The 19,065-nt window shown below is 38.4% G+C and overlaps 2 protein-coding genes across 2 annotated transcripts; both read left to right on the top strand.

Moving 5' to 3' along the window:
* Positions 1-4,275: 4,275 nt before the first annotated feature.
* Positions 4,276-8,984, top strand: LOC119218478 (hepatic lectin-like). The gene is made up of 6 exons (XM_037472948.2): positions 4,276-5,688; positions 6,008-6,097; positions 6,328-6,396; positions 7,442-7,587; positions 7,732-7,835; positions 7,917-8,984. The coding sequence occupies exons 1-6, from the start codon at positions 5,577-5,579 to the stop codon at positions 8,041-8,043; spliced, it is 648 nt and encodes a 215-aa protein (XP_037328845.2). The 5' UTR covers positions 4,276-5,576; the 3' UTR covers positions 8,044-8,984.
* A 5,774-nt stretch (positions 8,985-14,758) lies between these two features.
* LOC119217563 (CD209 antigen-like protein E) lies at positions 14,759-17,174 on the top strand. Its single transcript, XM_062564631.1, has 6 exons — positions 14,759-14,880; positions 15,125-15,214; positions 15,915-16,007; positions 16,137-16,279; positions 16,387-16,487; positions 16,566-17,174. Exons 1-6 carry the CDS (start codon positions 14,856-14,858, stop codon positions 16,711-16,713), a joined length of 600 nt encoding a protein of 199 aa, XP_062420615.1. The 5' UTR covers positions 14,759-14,855; the 3' UTR covers positions 16,714-17,174.
* The last annotated feature ends 1,891 nt before the right edge of the window (positions 17,175-19,065 follow it).

The following is a 19,065-nucleotide window of genomic DNA, read 5'->3' as shown; positions in this document are numbered from 1 at the left end:
TGCCTTTCTATCACAAGTTACAACAGTCCATTTGGTTGATGTACATGAAATCAACCAAATTCACACACAATTAAAATGACAAAAATGTATACATTTTGTCATCTTAATCGTTTTAAGTATGCCCATTTATGTTTTTATTCTTGTACAATACCACAAAAGCACCATGACTAAATTGATAACATAGGCATTGAGGAAACACATTTGTAGTGAGTCATGCAAATGCTAAATGTGATACTAATGTGTTTATATTGTAATTATCTTGTGCCAAACAATAACAACACTAGATAAACCCCAATAACAGGCATTTAGAACAAACATTTTTATATATAATTTATATTCCCAGTGAAATTATCTTAACGATTAGTTTTAAGGGCCTTCAGTTTCTCTTCCGTAATGCTCTTTTGTGTACGGTAAAATTGTATCTTTGGGCAGAAAGTAATGTGTCCTGCATACTGTGCAAAAACTATTTTGATCGAGTGACATTTACACTGTGGTACATCCCCCCTTTTCCTTCTTATCTTGTTCAGATTGTTCTGCAGCTGTGCAAAAATCATTGTAGACTTTCTCTTCCCTTTTTGTCAATTTAAGGAAGAAACTAACCTCATTTTCTGCACTTGCCTTTTGTTTTCTACCGCTTCCACCTTTTGAAAAGGCCAAATGATTTGTTTGTCAACTGGAAAGTGGACATTTGGTTTCTCACAGGAAAAATAGGTTGGTTTTGCATGTATTTTTCTGATTCAAATTTCATATTTCAGAAACTGTCAATATAACACTGTCATTTAAGAATCAATATTAATTGAATGAATTTGAGGAAGGGATGCAGCTTTTGTATTTTGGCAGCATTTACAAAAAAAATGTCTTTAAAAAAACATCTTAAACTGTGCAACATTTCTACTGACCTTGTTGCCGTCATTCCAGTTTTCCAATGAGGTGGATATTAAATACCAACTATTGACAAACCTTTTCCATTTGTTGGAACAGCAAACTCTTTCTGTTTAACAACACACAATGATGGACATCCTGTCTGAATAATACAATAATATACATAAGACAACAACCAGTACATACATGTACACATTTAGGGTCGCCCCTAAAGGACACAAAACCGGGCCAGAACCAATTTCCAACAGGAAGATCCTGTATCACGAACAAATATAGTAACGCTTCAAAGGGTTTATTTGTGATGAATAATAATAGTAACTGGTAACCCACCAGCTCTCAGTTTCGCATTTCCCACAATCGCTCCACACACATGTGAATGTGTGCTGCCATCTGTGTTTCTATCTTTCTTGCTTTGTTTGCGTACTTCTCATAACAATCTTTTTTTTTTCATACCAGAAGCACCCTAAAGACATCGGGACACAGAGGACCAAACTGCGCAGTCCCAACATCATGGATCAACTGAACAACATCTATGCCAATGTGGAGGAGCTATCCAAAAGCTCTGAAAGTGTTTATGAAAATGTGTTTATCGACACTCTGAAGCCAAGCAGAAATGGACCGTCACCCTCAGGTAATGGACACAATGTGAGCACATTTGGGACTTTGACTGCATAGAGTTACATGGAAATGTGCGTCACTTTAATTGACTGAATTCATTAAGTAATTGGTCTTGTTAACAAGTGAAAACTGTGTGTATAGTTTTAACTCACCTGTAATGGGAGGAATGTTGCGAAGGACGTCACATTTTGGTTCTCAGACTGCTTTTGTTCAGCATTAACAGAGGGAAGGTCCGCTCACAGGTGTATGTTGGTCCGCGTACCTTTTGATAGTCCCCTTTTACCGTAAAACCATAAAACAAAAACACAGTTTTACCATTTTCGATTTTAAAGGAAAAAGGATAAAACAGAGTTTTCATTTTATGCTTTTTACGGTAAAAGGGACTATCAAAAGATACACGGATCCTCTTTGCCTTGTAGTCTCTTGTTCATGGTGTTGAGATGATTAGTGAGATCAACTAAATAAGCCAGGTCTGCCAACCACAAAGGGCCAGTGATCTCTAGTCTTTTCTTTCAACAGTTTTCACAATTGTGTTCAACTAAGAAGGGCACCGCAGGGGGCACAGTCCTTTATATTTTTTAGGCTTTGATACGGGCCAATTAAAATTAAAACATTTGTGTTTTTTATTGAAGCTAATAAATGTAAGGATTTCAGCTAAATGTGAAATGCCACGAAGAAACAATAGAGCATACAAGATCATCAATCTTCACTCGTCAGATGTTGACCTGTTGACCTGATGTTGGCTGTGTTGTTTCAGTTTGTTTTAGTAAGTTAATAAGAACCAGTGAGCTCCGGTGAGCCTCCACATAGAATTCAATCATCACTGTGATGTATACCAGTGTATTTCCAATGAGTTAAATGTCTGACCTCGACCTCCAGGTGTTGGAGATGTGAAGAAGAGATCCTTCAAAGCCGTTGCAGTGATTCTGGGTCTCCTGAGTTTCTTCCTTCTGACTGGACTCATAACCTCGGTTTGCCTGTGTGAGTAGACTTGTAAAAAGTAAAAGTAAAAAGTAGACTTTGTTAGAATGCTGAGAGATGAGATTACTGGTGGACCGTCTATCTTTACTTGTGTGTTTATATGTCAAACACAGTCACCAAAGGCATCTCGGAGAGGGAAATGGAGATGATCCTGTTGCAGACCAGTAACAACAACTTGAATAAAGAAAGAGACCAGTTACAGACCAGTTACACTAACATGACTAACGAAAGAGACCACTTCATCAAAATAGTTCAAAACTTGGACAGTAAACTAAATCTTTGTCAGATAAGAACGCAAGGTAAGTGTGTATTTCTTAATTCTTGTCAGTCCAAATGATTAAACCCCACTTACTATTATCACTCTTCTTTGTGATCAAAGAGTAAATTTACCTTTTAATCCCTTTCTACAGCAAATTGCATTATCTACAACCAAAGATGGCCGTATCACAGCGGAATGCGGAGTCGGGTAAGGAGAGATGGAAATGGTTGAATGGGACTCCGTTGACCAAAAGGCGAATGACTTGACTCATCTGTTGTAGGCCGGGCCCCTTACTAATACGCTTGATAACGCCTTCTTTCATTTGTCTTTCATTTACAAATCAACTTTTTTTGAACAATAAGGTTTTTTCGACACCCATTAAAAACTATGTGATGCATCTCAAAAAGGTTAATCGTGAAATGAATCAGTATAGTGTCTGTGCTACTGGCTTGATGTCTAAAAGCTCCTCAGTCAACTTACACAGCTTCAGATCTTGATGCTGTTAGAAAAATCTTAGTTGACCCTGGATGAAAAATCACAGGAGGTTTATTAAAATACTTGCAGATAGGAGCAGAGTGGAAGAGGTAGAATACTCTATGGTGTTCTAAAGTAATATTGTTTGACCTACGGTGACTAAGAAAAAACATTATTTAAGTTTTCCCCACAGAGGTTGATAACTATTTGTTTCCATCTTGATAAATCACCTTTTCTAAGGAAACACTCAGATTTTGAGTTGCTCTCTTGTTTTTTGGTATGCCTTCTTTTAAATAACATTTCACTTTGTTTTGGGGTTTTAGCTTCCGATTCCAATTGGAGCCAAGTGGACATTAGTTAAGAGATGAAGATTGCGTAGAAAAGAACAGCTGTTATTGGAAAACAGCTATAATTATGACCAGTGTGACCATAAAACAGAAGAAGTTGCCTTCATAACCAAAACCAAGCGTTCAAACCAACAAAACAAGGACTCAAGGAAATAGTTAAAGCTTAAGTTTTGAATACGAATATCTAGTTCTGTGCGTCCCTTTAAACACTGAATCTGATGAGTGATGAGTATTATTATAGGCAACTCACCTAAATCTTTCCCTAAAGATAAGATATTTTAATTATTCCAACAAATAATTATTGCATCTTGTTTTATAAAAAAAATATGAAGGCATGTGGAACTTCTTCTGCTAAAGAAAGACATATTTTAAATCGCTGCTTAATAAATATGTGGTAAATTTATGTTTCCTGCCATACTTTAACTTCTCCTTCTACAGATTGACAAGTATTTTTGGGTTGAATATATGTAGTTTTGACTTTGAGTTTTCATTTGTGACTTAAATATATTTTTACACATTTGCTTTATTATATGTTTAGTATTTCAGAAGTTTTTATATTCAAATCTTTTTTTCACTATGGGATTGTTTTTTAAAATACTTTTACAGACTTTTTGCCCTTATCTGGCGTAGGGGGCGGGGCATCATGCAAAAAACATTAAAAAATGTATAGAATAGAGTCAAAACTGTCATCAACCAAAAATGACTTTTTGTCCACATATTTTTTATTTTAAATACATTGTTGTATGTATCAATGTTAAAGACAAAAACTTCACTTTTACATTTATTTTTCAAAATGATTTGTTTTTGATGTGTTTTCCCTCTTTTGGTCCCTGTCTTTGGCAAGAGTGACCTGATATTCTCCCCAATTCAACAAATTCAGATGAAGTCAAAAAGGGGAAGAAACAGACAGCTGAAAGAAAACATCTGACTCACACTTAAACTAATTTTAGGAAATCATTACATTTTGACAGATACTATATTATTTTATACAATATATTGCAATTAACTTTCATCAAATCTCTCTGAGCTAACTAGAAAACTGAGAGTGCATTTAACTTAGAAAAGAGAAGTGTGAACGCACGGCGCGTGCAGGAAATCATGCATTTTCCTGGTTATGGGTTGTTTGCACATCTGTCCGCAGCTGAAAGCGTTTACCCGAGAAAGCCACAGAATATCAGGTCAGATGAAACGGTTAAACAGTTGTTGCCACTATGTGTTTCTAAACTGATCGATAACTGAGACCGATAGAGATATAGAGCTTCAGCTTCATATTGTATACAACAGCTTGATTGATATTTTGTAAGGGATATTTCGCTCTGTTGCGCCACACTTCTGCTTTGTGTGAAGAAACCGATTTGGTTCCATGGTGGGCAGCGATGTTGAAAGTTTGGATTTGTCACCTCAAGCTCTGCCTGTGACAACATTTGGTGTTTCAACATTGCACCTAATGTTGTGACTCTGCGTCTAAATGCCTCACAGTGGCCCAGAGGTCTCATCTACATAGAGGACATGAATTATTAGAGTACACATGACTGTCCTTCCACCTGGTTTTCAGATTTTACATTGGAATGTGACTTATAAATCCTTCATTTCTCTTGTATGACCTGTTGGGGAACATTTGAAGAATGAAAGGTTTTGGCTTCAAAATTTCTCAGATGTAGTTTGTATTTAATTACATTCAATTATTAACAAATTGAACTGACTGCTCATAAAGTATCAGCAGTAATGTCTGATTACTAAAAGAGATGTTTGTAAATCTGGATAAAACAACAAATCTGCGTCTGCAAAAAACAATTTGACAGAGAGAAAACTTAAAGAAATTGAGGCCGCTTTGAACTTTAACAGCTCATTTTGGTTTGAGGAGCAGTCAAAAAAAAGAAGCTGTTTGAGTGAAAGGAAAATAAGGAAGAACCAAAACTTGTAAAAAAAATAAAAAAGTAAAAGAAGAAGTAGATTACACATCAGTGTCTTAGTTTCAAAAATGCATCCAGCACCTCCCCAGTCAGCTTGTAAAAATGGCCAGGTTTGTGCGCAACAAGGACTCTGGGATTACCAGGAACTATGTGAATCTACCTGAGCCAAAGAGTGATGCCCAACAGCCTGATGGAGGGACTGCTGCAGTGTCTGGTGAGACAGAAGAACCACACTTTAAATCATTCAGAATTTCAATAACATTTTGTTGTGGAAGAACAGAGGAAGAATCATTCATGTAAAAATGTATATAAATATTATTGGTTGGCTTCTATGTGGGGTTAGTTTACTGAGACATTCTATGCTGAAGGCCTTTTGATATATAATATATATATATAAGTATATAAAGATTTATTGATTTATTGGCCTGTACTCACAAACAATCCTCCCAAAATGCCAACAGAGCTCATTTTATCCGTAAAACAGTCTAAAAGACACTTGTGTTGTGTGCATGTCTGTTTGATACCTAACACAGGGAGGAAACTCTATCAGGTGGCCGCTGTGAGCTTCGGACTCCTTTGTATCCTACAAGCTGCTCTCAACATTTCCCTGCGTCTTGCTCTCTGTGAGTCTTTTTAAACTGTTGACTTCAACACTAGGAAATCTGCCACCGTAGTTCAAACATTGCATCGACAAGACGTGATCAATTCAATTAATACATCAATTGATAAATGGTAACATTGCAAAGCCTCATTATATCTCCATGTCTGTGCTCTATGTTTCCCTCCAAGTCATTGATTTTCAATTACACAAGTTTGATGAAGTTTATTAAAATAATATTTTGCCTCTTTTCAGTCATAGATGCGAGACACACAAATCTCACAGAGGAGACTGACTTGCTGAGGAGAGAACTGCTTCCCTTTGGTCAGTAGGAGAATGAAACTTGTCATACCGACAATGCGAGCTTTCGGATCGAGCTGGGCATTACGACACAACTCATTTTCAGTGCCAATCAGATTGACATGATGACCCACTATTGTAAATAGGACTTCGCAGTTATACTGAGGTTTCAGTATTTGGTGACAAATGTGTTTATTAGGGCCTGAGCCGACTGAGAGTCTGTATTTTGCTTGTCTTTTGCAATTTCCATCAGGCAACTTGATCCTGACAGCCATGGGGTCAAAAGTTATTAAAATCACGAGTTTTCATAAAACTACCTGGGCGTGATCTTGCGTCCATTTTGGACAGTTTTTGACGATTTTCTTCAAAATGTAAAATGTTATGACTCCAAGGAACTGATATAAGAAACAAAGTTGCTTTTGAGATACTAAATATACGCCATTCTTTACTAAACTTGGCTCCCACAATAAAGTTAAAGACGTTAGTCACTTGATGATTTTAATGCTTCCACATTTGAATTTTGCTTGGTAGTTCACCTAACCTGCCCCAGCACCTGTTGTGATCAATTCGTTCCCAAGGTGTCAAGTGTGTACCTTGATTTTTTTTTTTGGTCATTGCAACCCTTCTCGGCAAGGAGGGCTAACAATGCTTGGTTCTATTCATTAAGGAACTGGGTAAAGAGCTTGTCATGCCACATATGAAAAGGCTCATGGAGAGCAATCTTGCCTTGACTGAATTTGGGGCAATCAAACTTATTTTAGGTTTTGATCATTGATTCACAACAAGTCCTCTGTTGTAAAGGTTGGCTTGATGCTTAGGAATCTGTAGACCTGGGTTTGATTCCTGGTTTAGCCACGTATAGTAAGTATATACCAGGGTTATATACACCAGGGGCATGCATCAGTCTTTTTGCTTTTCTGGCTTGTTCCTGAAAAAGTGTAAAGTATAAAGCTTCGCAGCAAGAATTTCTATCTATATATAGATAGAAATACCAGTAGCAACTAGTGTCAGTAGCAGTCATTTCTATAAGGTTCATTTCTACGGTTGTCTTTGTTGTTATTCATGACAGATCGCTATTTCCAAGACGGCTGGGTGTATGTACGTCCCAGTTTCTATTACATTTCTTCTTCCGAGAAGAAATCCTGGCAAGAGAGCAGGAATGACTGTCTGCAAAGAGGTGCAGACCTGGTGATCATCAACAGCAAAAATGAGCAGGTATTAATGTGCGAATGATTTTGAGAATAAGAGAGACAAAAATAAGACACAGCTCCTCAACACTTTTAATGAATGTGATCCTACTGTAGTGAGGTGGATTTAAATTGTCTCCATTTTTATCTGATTATCTGTTGTTAAAAACAGGATTTCACGAGAAAGTTTCGGTTGGAAGTCATATGGATTGGACTGACGACTGGAAATACCAATGACTCTTGGATATGGGTGGATGGCACTCCACTGGAGACAAGGTTCACACTTTATTCCAATGGCAAACCTTCTATCAGATGCTTCTTGGATTGCAATAAACTATTCTTTGTCTTTCGTTTCAGCTACTGGTCTACTGGGGAGCCAAATAATTTTCGAGGAAACGAAAGCTGTGCAGAAACAAGATTCCGCTGGAATGATAGAAATTGTGTTCGTGAAAACCACTGGATCTGTGAAAAGATGATAGCTTAATAACTCAGTGCTTGACAAAAATCCCCTTATCTGAATAAACAAACATTTGACTGTGCCGTGGCTTTTAATGGAGAGATAATGTAATGAATTAAGAGGTAGGAAAATGTTTTGGGGATCTTCTGTCTACATCGCATCCAGTCCACAACTCACATTTCATCAGAGCGATATGTGTGTGTGTGTGTTTGTTTGTTTGTTTGTCATATTTGCTATACCTGTATCCAGTGGCAATTTGTCATAGTTACCTACCTCCAAGTGATACACAACTGAATGTAATATCCTGTTCATACTCACCCTTTTGAGGTAGCCATGTTCTCCTTTTCTGTCTGGAGTATGTTGCAAAATCAATATAAAGATTTATATAAGAGGTAGGAATTGTACCTGACACATTTGTTGCACTGTCTTGACGCTACATAGTGACTAAACTGCAAATGAAAAGCAGCACTCCAATGATTTGACCATTGTCAACCAACCTTGTCTTCTTGTCTCAACATACAGCGGGTGAAATAAGTATTGAACCCGTCACCATTTTTCTCAGTAAAAATATTTCCAAAGGAGCTACTGACACGAAGTTTTCACCAGATGTTGGTAACAACCCAAGTAATACATACATGCAAAGAAACCAAAACAAAGAAGTTCAGAAATAAAGGTATGTGTAACAATGTGAAATGACACAGTGTGACATGTTCAATACTTATTTCGGCCGCTGTATTCCCTTATGTCTAAAAAAAAACCTGTTAGCCAGCTCACAGCGTTGTTTAATGGTGGTGCTGTATTTTACTGAATCATCACAGTGGCGTATTTGTGTGCAAGTTAAACAATGCAAGGAACAACCTGAGTCTTTCCAATGTACTTGTGGGGTCAATAACAGTTGAGCTTGATGTATGTTGGACACCACCAGAATATCCAATGGGTTGATTAATTAATAAACCAATGTATTCATGTCTTATAATTAACCCCCTGTCTTTTAATACGAGGGAGATAATTGCATGGCATAAAGCAAGTGGAGAAGAACAATCCTAAAAAAATCAAATCAACAGAGTTATTTGTGTTTACTTTACCTGGTTGTGTGGAAAAGCAAAAGATTATTTAACATTAAACATTAAAATGAGTAATTAATCAATGAAGTCAGCGCTGCAGCTGGATACACCTATGTATCCTTTAGTTGGCATACAGACAGACGGATTTATTGACAGATGGATATTTACAAACCAAACTAAAATGGAAAGTACCATCGTGCAACTGCAACTAGTAGGCCAAACGGGAAAAGTAGGTCCCACCACCATCAGTTTCCTGCTGATGTGAGAAACACATCACCAAGAGCACTGCCTCCTTTAGAAGACTCTCTGCACAATTTAGAACTCAGACACATTTCAAAAGCATGCTGTGCAGGACCAACCTGCCCCATCAGAACAACTGCACATCATGGATGAAGGTCTGAATATCTATGTGAATGTAGAGGGACTATCACGACATCCCAGCCAGAGGGATGGAGACATCTCTGAAAACACTTATGAAAATGTGTTGATCAATACTCTCGTGCCAAACAGAAGAGGATCTGCATTCTCAGGTAATAAACATACTGTATTACATCTAATTTTGTTCTTTTACACACACACACATAAAACATAGAGTAAAATAATCTCAAAGGAATACAAACCATGGGGAATGAGTCAAGCAACAAAGGGTTGAATTAATGCTGCATGAAGAAAACCCATACACATCTTTGAAAACATTTGATCAAATTTGCCTGAATATTAATTATGTCCACTTGTACAACCAGAAAATATGCAGCTTCTGGGCTTCCACGTATCACTTTTGCATCGTTGCATTTCAATAAGTAACTTACATACACACAACAACACAACAACTCCACATCCCACAACTTCTGTGAACTATTTTCTTTATTTAACCCAACAAACGTTGCATGGAGTTTTCAGGCGTTGAAGATGTGAAGAAGAGTTCCTTCAGAGCTGCTGCAGTGTTTCTTAGTCTCCTGAGTTGCTTCCTTCTGATTGGACTCATAGCTTCGGTTTGCCATTGTGAGTATTTTGTCAGAATGATGATGAAGCCCTGAGATGAGAGTTCTGGTTTCGTATTAGTTTGTTCATGTCATACACAGGCACCAAAGGCAACTCGGAGAGGGAAATGGAGATGGCCTTGTTAAAGACCAGTAACAGCAACCTGACAAACAAAAGAGACCAGTTACAGACCAGTAACAGCAACCTGAGTAAAGAAAGAGACCAGTTGCAAAGGCAAGTCTAACAAAAACAATTTTTTAGAAGCTAATATCAAATTTAACATGAACATTATTGTAGAGGCTAATATCACATTTAACATGAACATTAACATAAAAAAAAAAAAAAAATACAAATAAAAGACAGATAAGAACCTCTTTGTGTATAAATAACCAAACAGTTAACTCCTTAAGTTAAAGGCCACATCATTATACAAGCCTCACCTGCGTCTAATCTTTTAGCAGGTTGAACATGGAGAAGTCCCTCATTGGATGATATGCGTTTCATGAACCTCTGCGTTTCCCGGCCCTTTTTGAATTTGGCACCACATTTGCTGGAGTCTGTGTTCATCCTGACAAGGGACCTAATACAAATGAAAATGGATGTTGATATTTGGCCCGTTTTGAGACCTGCATTTCATTTGAAAGTCTGTTAGTCTTATATGTTCAAGGCTTAAGAGCTGGCCAAATGACCTGGTGGCCCTCACAGAAATGACCGTCTAACAGTATCTGATGGTCCTAGAAATACACGGTCATGTCAAGCAGAGTCCTGCCAATATCCTTGATGTGCATGAATGTGCGAGTCTCCAATGTGACTAGTTTTCCCCCCTCAATTTTGTGCTCCAATACTTTGATATTATACTGTACTAATAATCTAGACTGGTCATCGTCACTGGTCTGAGAGTACCTGGGCTTCCAGATCCAGTCCTTCAATGGTGTCCCACTCGTTGTTTGTTAAAAAATGTGGCACGAAAAAAAATGGAACCAGCACAAATCCCGTAACTCAATTTAGTACGCAAGCCGTGCAGGGTAACTTGTTATTTCCACTCCAGTACGACCATCCTATCCATTGAAACCAGTCACAGAATGGGTGCAGCGAATGAATTCTCCTCCTTACGAACATGTAACTTAAGATGAACTCTTTGCAGTCCATGCACATAAAGTTTCCCTTTTTCAATCGTATTTATTCAATGTGGTTTCAGTTAAGAGTTTTACCATTTAAACTAACCTACTTGCATAATGTGGTGTATATTGTGATATTTGTAAAGAAATACCATCATATGTTAAATAAATAAATACACAGTTCAATACTTGTTGTTCTGACATTTTATAGTAATTTTTGGGTAACTGTGTTTCTCACATTTTTAATGACTGTGACTATTTGGTTACTGTGTTTTTCTACAGCATACAAATTGTTAATTTTATATTATACAGTTAATTAAGGACTTTGAATAAATACAGGTGAATTACTGTGATATTGTTTTACAGTAGTTTACTACTCACAAGGTAAAACATTTTACTCTTGCAAGTGCTTTAGTGCACCCCTCTGCTCGATCTAAGTGCTGAAATGAAGATTAAAAAAGCAACATCAGGACAACATAGTCCAGTTAGATGATCAGGAAAACATTTATTACACTATATATATATTTATATATAAAAGAGAGAAATGCAACAATGCATCACAAGTAGAACAGTGACAGTATGTGAAAACTGGTTGTGTTCAGTTACCACAGTCTTCATTTGGTGCATGTAAATGACATGTTGATTCCTGCAGAGAGAACCAAAAAGCATACACAAGTAAAAAGACAAAGACATTTTGTCATCTTAATTGTTTTACAAATGAGCAGTCTAACGATTAATTTGGTACTTGATTATTTTACCACAAAAAAAGCACCTTTACCAAATTGATGACACATACGTTGAGGAAACACATTTGTAGTCAATCAATCATTAATGCTATTTGATTTTTAATATGTAACACACATTTTACCTCATGTACATCTGACAGAGAAACATGTATCCAGGACAGGAAAGTGTTGTATTCACAGTGGTGGAGAATTGATGATTTCATTAATGGGTTCTTTTAACGACTTAAGCTTAAAAAACAGCCTTATAATTGAGCAACATTTTGGCCTTGTGTGGGAATGAGTGTGTTTTTCTCTATGTTCCGAAATTATGTTTTAAAAGTTGCATTTCCAGGCATCACAAACCTTTTACTGTCTAGAGTCACAAAAACCGAGCCCCCCCTTTGCATCCAGGATGTCCGCTCTGACGTGACCCAGCTAAATGAAAGATGTCAACAACAATTCAAACACGTACTTCTCTTTTATCAATTCCAGTTCTTTTCCACATCAGGAATCCTCCAGATTTTTACATTTCCGGGGGCTGGGGTTCTGTGTTTCAAAGGGAGACACTGATTAGCAGGCCTTCAATAACTTTTTATTAGTTAGTAGCTACTACTAACAAAAAAAAGTATAAATGAGTCAAAAATATATTCAATCTGAAAATACTTTTTGTGCACTTATTATTTTTTTTAATACATTGTTGCATTTTTTAATGTGACCAAAACTTAAACTATCAGGTTCACATTTGTTTTTCAAATGAACAAAACATTTGACCTGGATTTGGCTCCATAGTTTTGGTTATTTGCTCTCTGAAATACCACCACACAACAATTGTTTTGCTGTGACCACTATTAGAATCGTCATGTAACAAATAACCTCATATTGTAATGGACTGCTGTGAATAAACAACATTTTTACTTACTTCAAAACTTTCTCCAGTAGTCAGGAGTGCCATTTTATCAGCGTTATCGGCTGTTAACTTGGCATTTATTTTCCTGAGATTGCTGATATTCGCAGCAAACTGGTCTCTGTCTTTTCTCCAGTTGGTTTGGTCTTTATTCACTATTGTAGCGAGGGGAGACAGCAACGGAACACTCCCAGTAAGTTGTTATACGTTCAGCACCATGTGAAGTGTATATTCATTTAACGTTTCTGTTACTAACATTCAAACAGAATGAGGAAAAACTCACTTTGGACCCCGAGACAAATAATCACAGCCAGGAGGAGAAGACACAGCAGACCGAGAAACACTGAATCAGTTCTGATGTGATTCCTCTTCTCGACGTTTTCAACGACGGCTGACAAAAACAAATCAAACATTTTTAGCTCTACAAAACGAAAAGCTGTAATTAATTTTTTTTAAAGGAAAATGTCATTTGAGCTCCCCTGCATGATCAAGATAAAATCACTACAGGCCAAACCCAACCAAACCACACTGAAACTAAACACTGAATTTTGATTGAAACATTAAAAAAAAGTGAATACAATCTGTTCACACACACAGATAAACACACAGAAAGTTGTTGGTCATGGTTGTTATTTCCATACCTTGGTGCTGAGCCTCTGCAAGTGGTGTATTTGGGGACGTGACCTCCACCCACGGGTTGTCGTACACTCTCAGGCTTTCAGCGCTGACGTAGATGTTCACTCTGGTCTCCTTATCGTCCTGATCACGGTGAACCTGGTTGACGATGCCGGGCTGAGCATACAGGTCCCCCGACATGCTCCTACTTATATAACTTAACGATTTCTGCCAGAGATTGTTTTGAATCTCAATACAATAGTTTTGTCGGTTTTCTGAACGAGGATGCAAGTGATGTCGCCAAAAGGGGAAGACCACAAAAACTGGAAGTTGTGATTGTGGCTCTGTGCTTGTTCCTCCTAAATCCCCCTGGTCATCAGAGACTTTTGACTCTAGATTTGTTGTCCCTTTACCAGATTATACTAGTTATGTTTCTGTGACCACTTAACTGAAACGCAAACTTGAAGTAAATGTACCGAAAACATGGACAAGTGCCTTAGTGATTGTAAGGATGCCGAGACAAAGGACAAAAAACGACCACATTTTAAATCTGGTTTTAAAATAACATCTAGGTCTACAATTTACATTAAAAGAAACACACACACATAAATATGTGTATATAGTTTGTACACCGTATTGAATTTTTGGGTGTTGTACACATAGTGCGTGCATGTGAACTCTGCACCCCGGACACAGGGTCTTTTACAACATATCACTACATGTGAACTCTGCACCCCGGACACAGGGTCTTTTACAACATATCACTACATAGGAACCCTGCACCCCTGACACAGGGTGTTGTACAACATATCACTACATGTGAACTCTGCACCCCACATATCACTACATGTGAACTCTGCACCCCGGACACAGGGTGTTTTACAACATATCACTACATGTGAACTCTGCACCCCACATATCACTACATGTGAACTCTGCACCCCGGACACAGGGTGTTTTACAACATATCACTACATGTGAACTCTGCACCCCACATATCACTACATGTGAACTCTGCACCCCGGACACAGGAACCTGCCTACGCTTGTGTGACTCAGCTTCCCCTTTGCAAAGTGAAATATACGATTTGTCTATGGTTTGTTCTGCAGAAATATCATTGACGAAGGAGCATTATCAGTCCTTCAAGATCCGTTATGACATCACTTCCTGTAGGAGCGCTATCGATGCTGCCGACAAGGAGTCATTTATGTACAAGAAAACCTTCTTGAGCCGGACATGGTGAACACCACATGCCGCAGCCGAGCATTCACTGTCCCACAGTCAGATGTAGAAGAGATGACAAGAGATAAACTGTGACGAGTTTGCTGTTGCAATCAGACTCTTGTTCCCCCGGAAGAAGAAGGAGCAGCATTATGATCTGTCCACTTGCTACACTCCTTTGTTAAATATTTAGAAGTTTGAGAAGACTGAGATGGCTTTGAGCGCTTCATCCAAGAGTAAGTAACTTTAATGTTGTCTGAAAGCATCATATTTTCTGTAGGGTGCAGAGTTTTTGTATTTTATTGTTTTAGACAGATTTGGGTGAGAGTACTGCCTGAAAAATAATAATTATTAATTATGGGACAAACAAAACAAACTACAAATTTGCCATGGATTTGAATCCAGACACAGTGCAACATGTGAAATAAACATTAGGCCTGATAATAATGTTGCATGTCTCTTTCTGATTTTGGCACAAAGGTGAAAAACTCTACAGACTGGTTGGTGTAAGCGTTGGACTACTTTGTATGCTACAGGCTGCAGCAAACATTGGATTACGTCTTTCTCTTTGTGAGTGATGGCTTTCTACTTTTGAATCACAAAGTACTACTGAACTCCACTCACATGTTTTTGTCAGAGAATGTATGGAACGTTTAGTGTGTTTGTAATCTAGTGTAAATTGAGCTTTATTTGTGTTTAGGAAAATGAACTGTTTGAATTTAAATGTATTTGCTGTCTATGTCCTTTGTTTTTACATTAGTTGATCTAAAAACATCCTCAAATTACGCACTTCCTCAATGATGGACTTCCTTAAAAAATTACCTATAATCTTTCATTTCTATATCTCTCCTAAAGCGGATATGAATGTACGTTGCACGTTTTTCTTATCAGAATCAGTTTTTTTGGCTGTGAATGCTTACGCATACACTGGCGTTTTTTTTTACATACAGTTTTTTACTAAGTATATCCATGTTTATGAGAACATCACTGTTGTTGTATATGTTGTTTAAGTTAAGTTGAGGTAGAAAGTGCAAATGGAGGTGCAGTGTGCCTGATTATTTGTTCATCAGAGAGACGGCCGTTATAGGTTTGTGTGAGTGAATGTGAGTACGATGATTTACTGATCATTTATAGTAACTGCATGAATCAAATGTGAACAATAATTTGGAATGTCACTATAACTAATATCCATATCAATAATAATATATATACATATATTGTTACCTAGGAGTTAATACGGTGACCAACGTGATTCTTTGTGCACCTTTAGATTATTCCACTGTGAGTAAGCCAGATTTGGAGGCAATTATCAAGAATTTGACTGAAAAGGAAGAAGATTTAAAAGGGAAGCTGAGTAACTTTGGTGAGTATGAAGATGGAACTGAAACCTTTACGATATTGAAAGAAAAAAATACAGCAACACTATGAAAAGGTTTTCTATAACCACTTTGCTCTGGCTAAAATGTTTTTATCTTTTGGTTATCCTCAACAGATCACTACCGCAAACAGGGATGGGTGTATTTTTACCACAGTTTCTATTACATTTCTTCTTCTGAAGAGTCCTGGCAAGTCAGCAGACAGTTCTGTCTGCAAAGAGGTGCCGACCTGCTGATCATCAACAGCAAAGAAGAGCAGGTGTGTGAAGGGAAATCTGTGTGACATCAGATCAATGGACCCCGAGATGGAATGTGGCAGAAATTGGTTCAGTTATGTTTACTAATGTTTTTTTTACTGTAATCAAGGACTTTGCAAGACAATTCCAAAAACGCACCTGGATTGGACTGACGGACGTAGCGACAGAAGGGAGATGGAAATGGGTCGATGGGACTGAACTAAAAGAAAGGTTGCTGCAGCTTTCGACTGTTTAGTGGTTTCTTTGGTGGTATTTTCTACATATAATGTTTTATCTGTTTCATTTCAGGTACTGGGTAACTGGGGAGCCCAACAGCTATGAAGGTAACAATGAGGACTGTGGAGAAATTAGGTTCTATGAAAAACAATATAACTGGAATGATGTACCATGTATTGTCAGAAACTTCTGGATCTGTGAAAAGGCTTTGGCTCTCTAACTTTGCATCCAATGGGGTGATGGTGGCACATCGAGTAGTGTGGTGCGCTGGGAGCCACAAGGTTGTGCCATGTCAAAGTGTCCTTGAGCAAGACACCCCTAATTGCTCCCCAGGCAAAAATGTAATGCATGGGTTTTAATGCAATATAAGTCGCTTTGGATAAAAACGTCAGATAAAGACAAATGTAATGTATCCAAACCCACCAGTTTCATAGAAATCATTCACACAAACATGTCACTGTAATAAAAGCACAGTTGTGAATAATAAGATGAGTAGTGGATGAATTCCCTTTGGCTGTTTCACATTCATAGATTCCATGGCAGTATATGAAATACTCAGTATTGTACATGTATGAATTGTAATTTTACATGAAGCCTAATTTTATTTCCCCATGCAAATATCAGTAGTGCTACACAAAAACGCATTATGTTTTGTTACTTGTTTAAGGTCTTGGAAGAATGTAACCTATCCCAGTATGAAACAAAACATTAAAACAATAAATATATATATATATAAGTATGTGGGTATTACAGTGTTTTTGTGAGGGGGTGTCAGCATCGGCTGTGTGATACAGTCTGATGGCAGTGGGCACAAATGAGCATGTGAAGCACTTTGAATGAGCCGATGACTGAATGAGCTGCACAGCTGCCACAGTTCCCTGTGACCTGGGTGAGAGGGATGGTCCACTGCAGTGATCACTTTGGCAGCTGTTTTTGTCTTATTCTTAGTCTCTTTGATGAAAATGCAGGGGGGGGGGGGAACCTTTTGCCCCGCGGGCCACAATGGGTTCTAAAATTTGACAGAGTGGCCAGGAACAAATGGATGAAGTGTTTGTGTGAGCTAATATAAATTGCATGTGAAAAATCATTACATAAAAGGATTTGGCTTTTAACAAGTAGCAAAGCATTTATTTGGAAGGATATTTAACAAATTAGCAAGGGTGTAAATCTCCGCCTACTTCTTGAGGACCAGGGACCTAAACGCAACACTCTGTTGTCTTTGTTTACTCGCGATGCTTTTGACATGACCAACGGGAACATCATGGTCCTTTATTGTTCCACTGTGAAATTGCTTGTCCTAACAAAAGAGAACCTTTAACGTACTACAATCGGTGCAATACATTATTTTTTGGGCTGGATCATGAACCAGACAATCTCAACTGGACCCCCAGTGTTAATTGAACAGTCTTTTCTTTCTGTCCCCTTTATTTTTTGGTTTCTTGCGTCTGTCCTCCGGGTTTTCCTCCACCTGCTCTGAGCCGCCACATCCTTCACCTGCTCTGTGCAGTTCCATCAAAAGCCTCCACCTGTCACGTGTTCTCGCGCGTTTAGGAACGAACGTACGGTGGCCGAGGCGGTTTAACGCCGTCTTCTCGAGTCGTTGCGTGTGAACTGGTTGAATGGCGCGTGTCTCGTTACGCCGACTTTCGTCACCAGAAAACGGAGCAGCCAGGTCCCCATGAACATCTCTGCTGGCCGACAAGCCCCTAGCTGTTGAACGGTTCTTCATCTCCACGCACGTCGGTCTCTGGAGTTCCGCGGCTTTAGCCCGCTAACAGTTAGCTAAACGGAGACAGCTGAGCTAAACCAAATGTGATGGGTAGAGCTCTCCCCCCCCCCCTGCCTGTTTGGCCACACCACCTTAATTGGTGATGTCTAACAGGTGTGACCAGGTGCCCTTTAAATGTAAGTTTTTGCCCCAGTAGAGCTAGAGGGGGGGCTTCTTGTAGGGCTCCCAGGGCTCCCACGGCATCGGTGCAGCACTCGCCATGTGCGGATGGGTGCCTATTTGAGCAAAATTTACAGGTATGTCTTTTTTTAAGCAGGTGTTTTCTTATCGTTTCATGTTTTAATATGCTCTTTTAGCAGTGTCAATGTTTATTGGAGTAATTTACCTTTTTTGTCTTGTGACAGGAACGGAAGTGATGTTCGGGTGTTGCAACACCGCCGAGCACTAGTCACTGCTGTTTTTGCCCTCTGTTTAAAATAGATGTTGTGAACCTATGGTTACCTTGTTTTATAGTATTTTGATTATGACTCGTTAATTTGTTTTTCCCAGTTAGTGTCTTTTTGTTTCTTTTTTCATAAACCAACTGTTACTGTGTCCTATACCGGGGCCTCCTCAATGCCAGTGCAGGTGGGCATATCGTAGGCGTACAGGTGGTGGCTCACGAGGTGGAGGGCTCCCTCTGTTTATTTGTGTTCTAATTCCTTTTGATTTCCTATTTTTTTTCCTTTTACCTGGTGGTGGCCCCCATTTCCCTTTCACTCCCCCACCCCTGTAGGCCTCTCGGGTAGTCACCTCGTGCTGGTAGAGTACCTCCAGTATAGTAATCTTAGAGTATAGAGAGTA

Source organism: Pungitius pungitius, chromosome 9, assembly GCF_949316345.1.
Source record: "Pungitius pungitius chromosome 9, fPunPun2.1, whole genome shotgun sequence".
In the NCBI taxonomy this organism is placed as follows: Eukaryota; Metazoa; Chordata; class Actinopteri; order Perciformes; family Gasterosteidae; genus Pungitius; species Pungitius pungitius.
The sequence above is the reverse complement of the archived record's forward strand: the minus strand, read 5'-3'. Positions and strand labels throughout refer to the sequence as shown.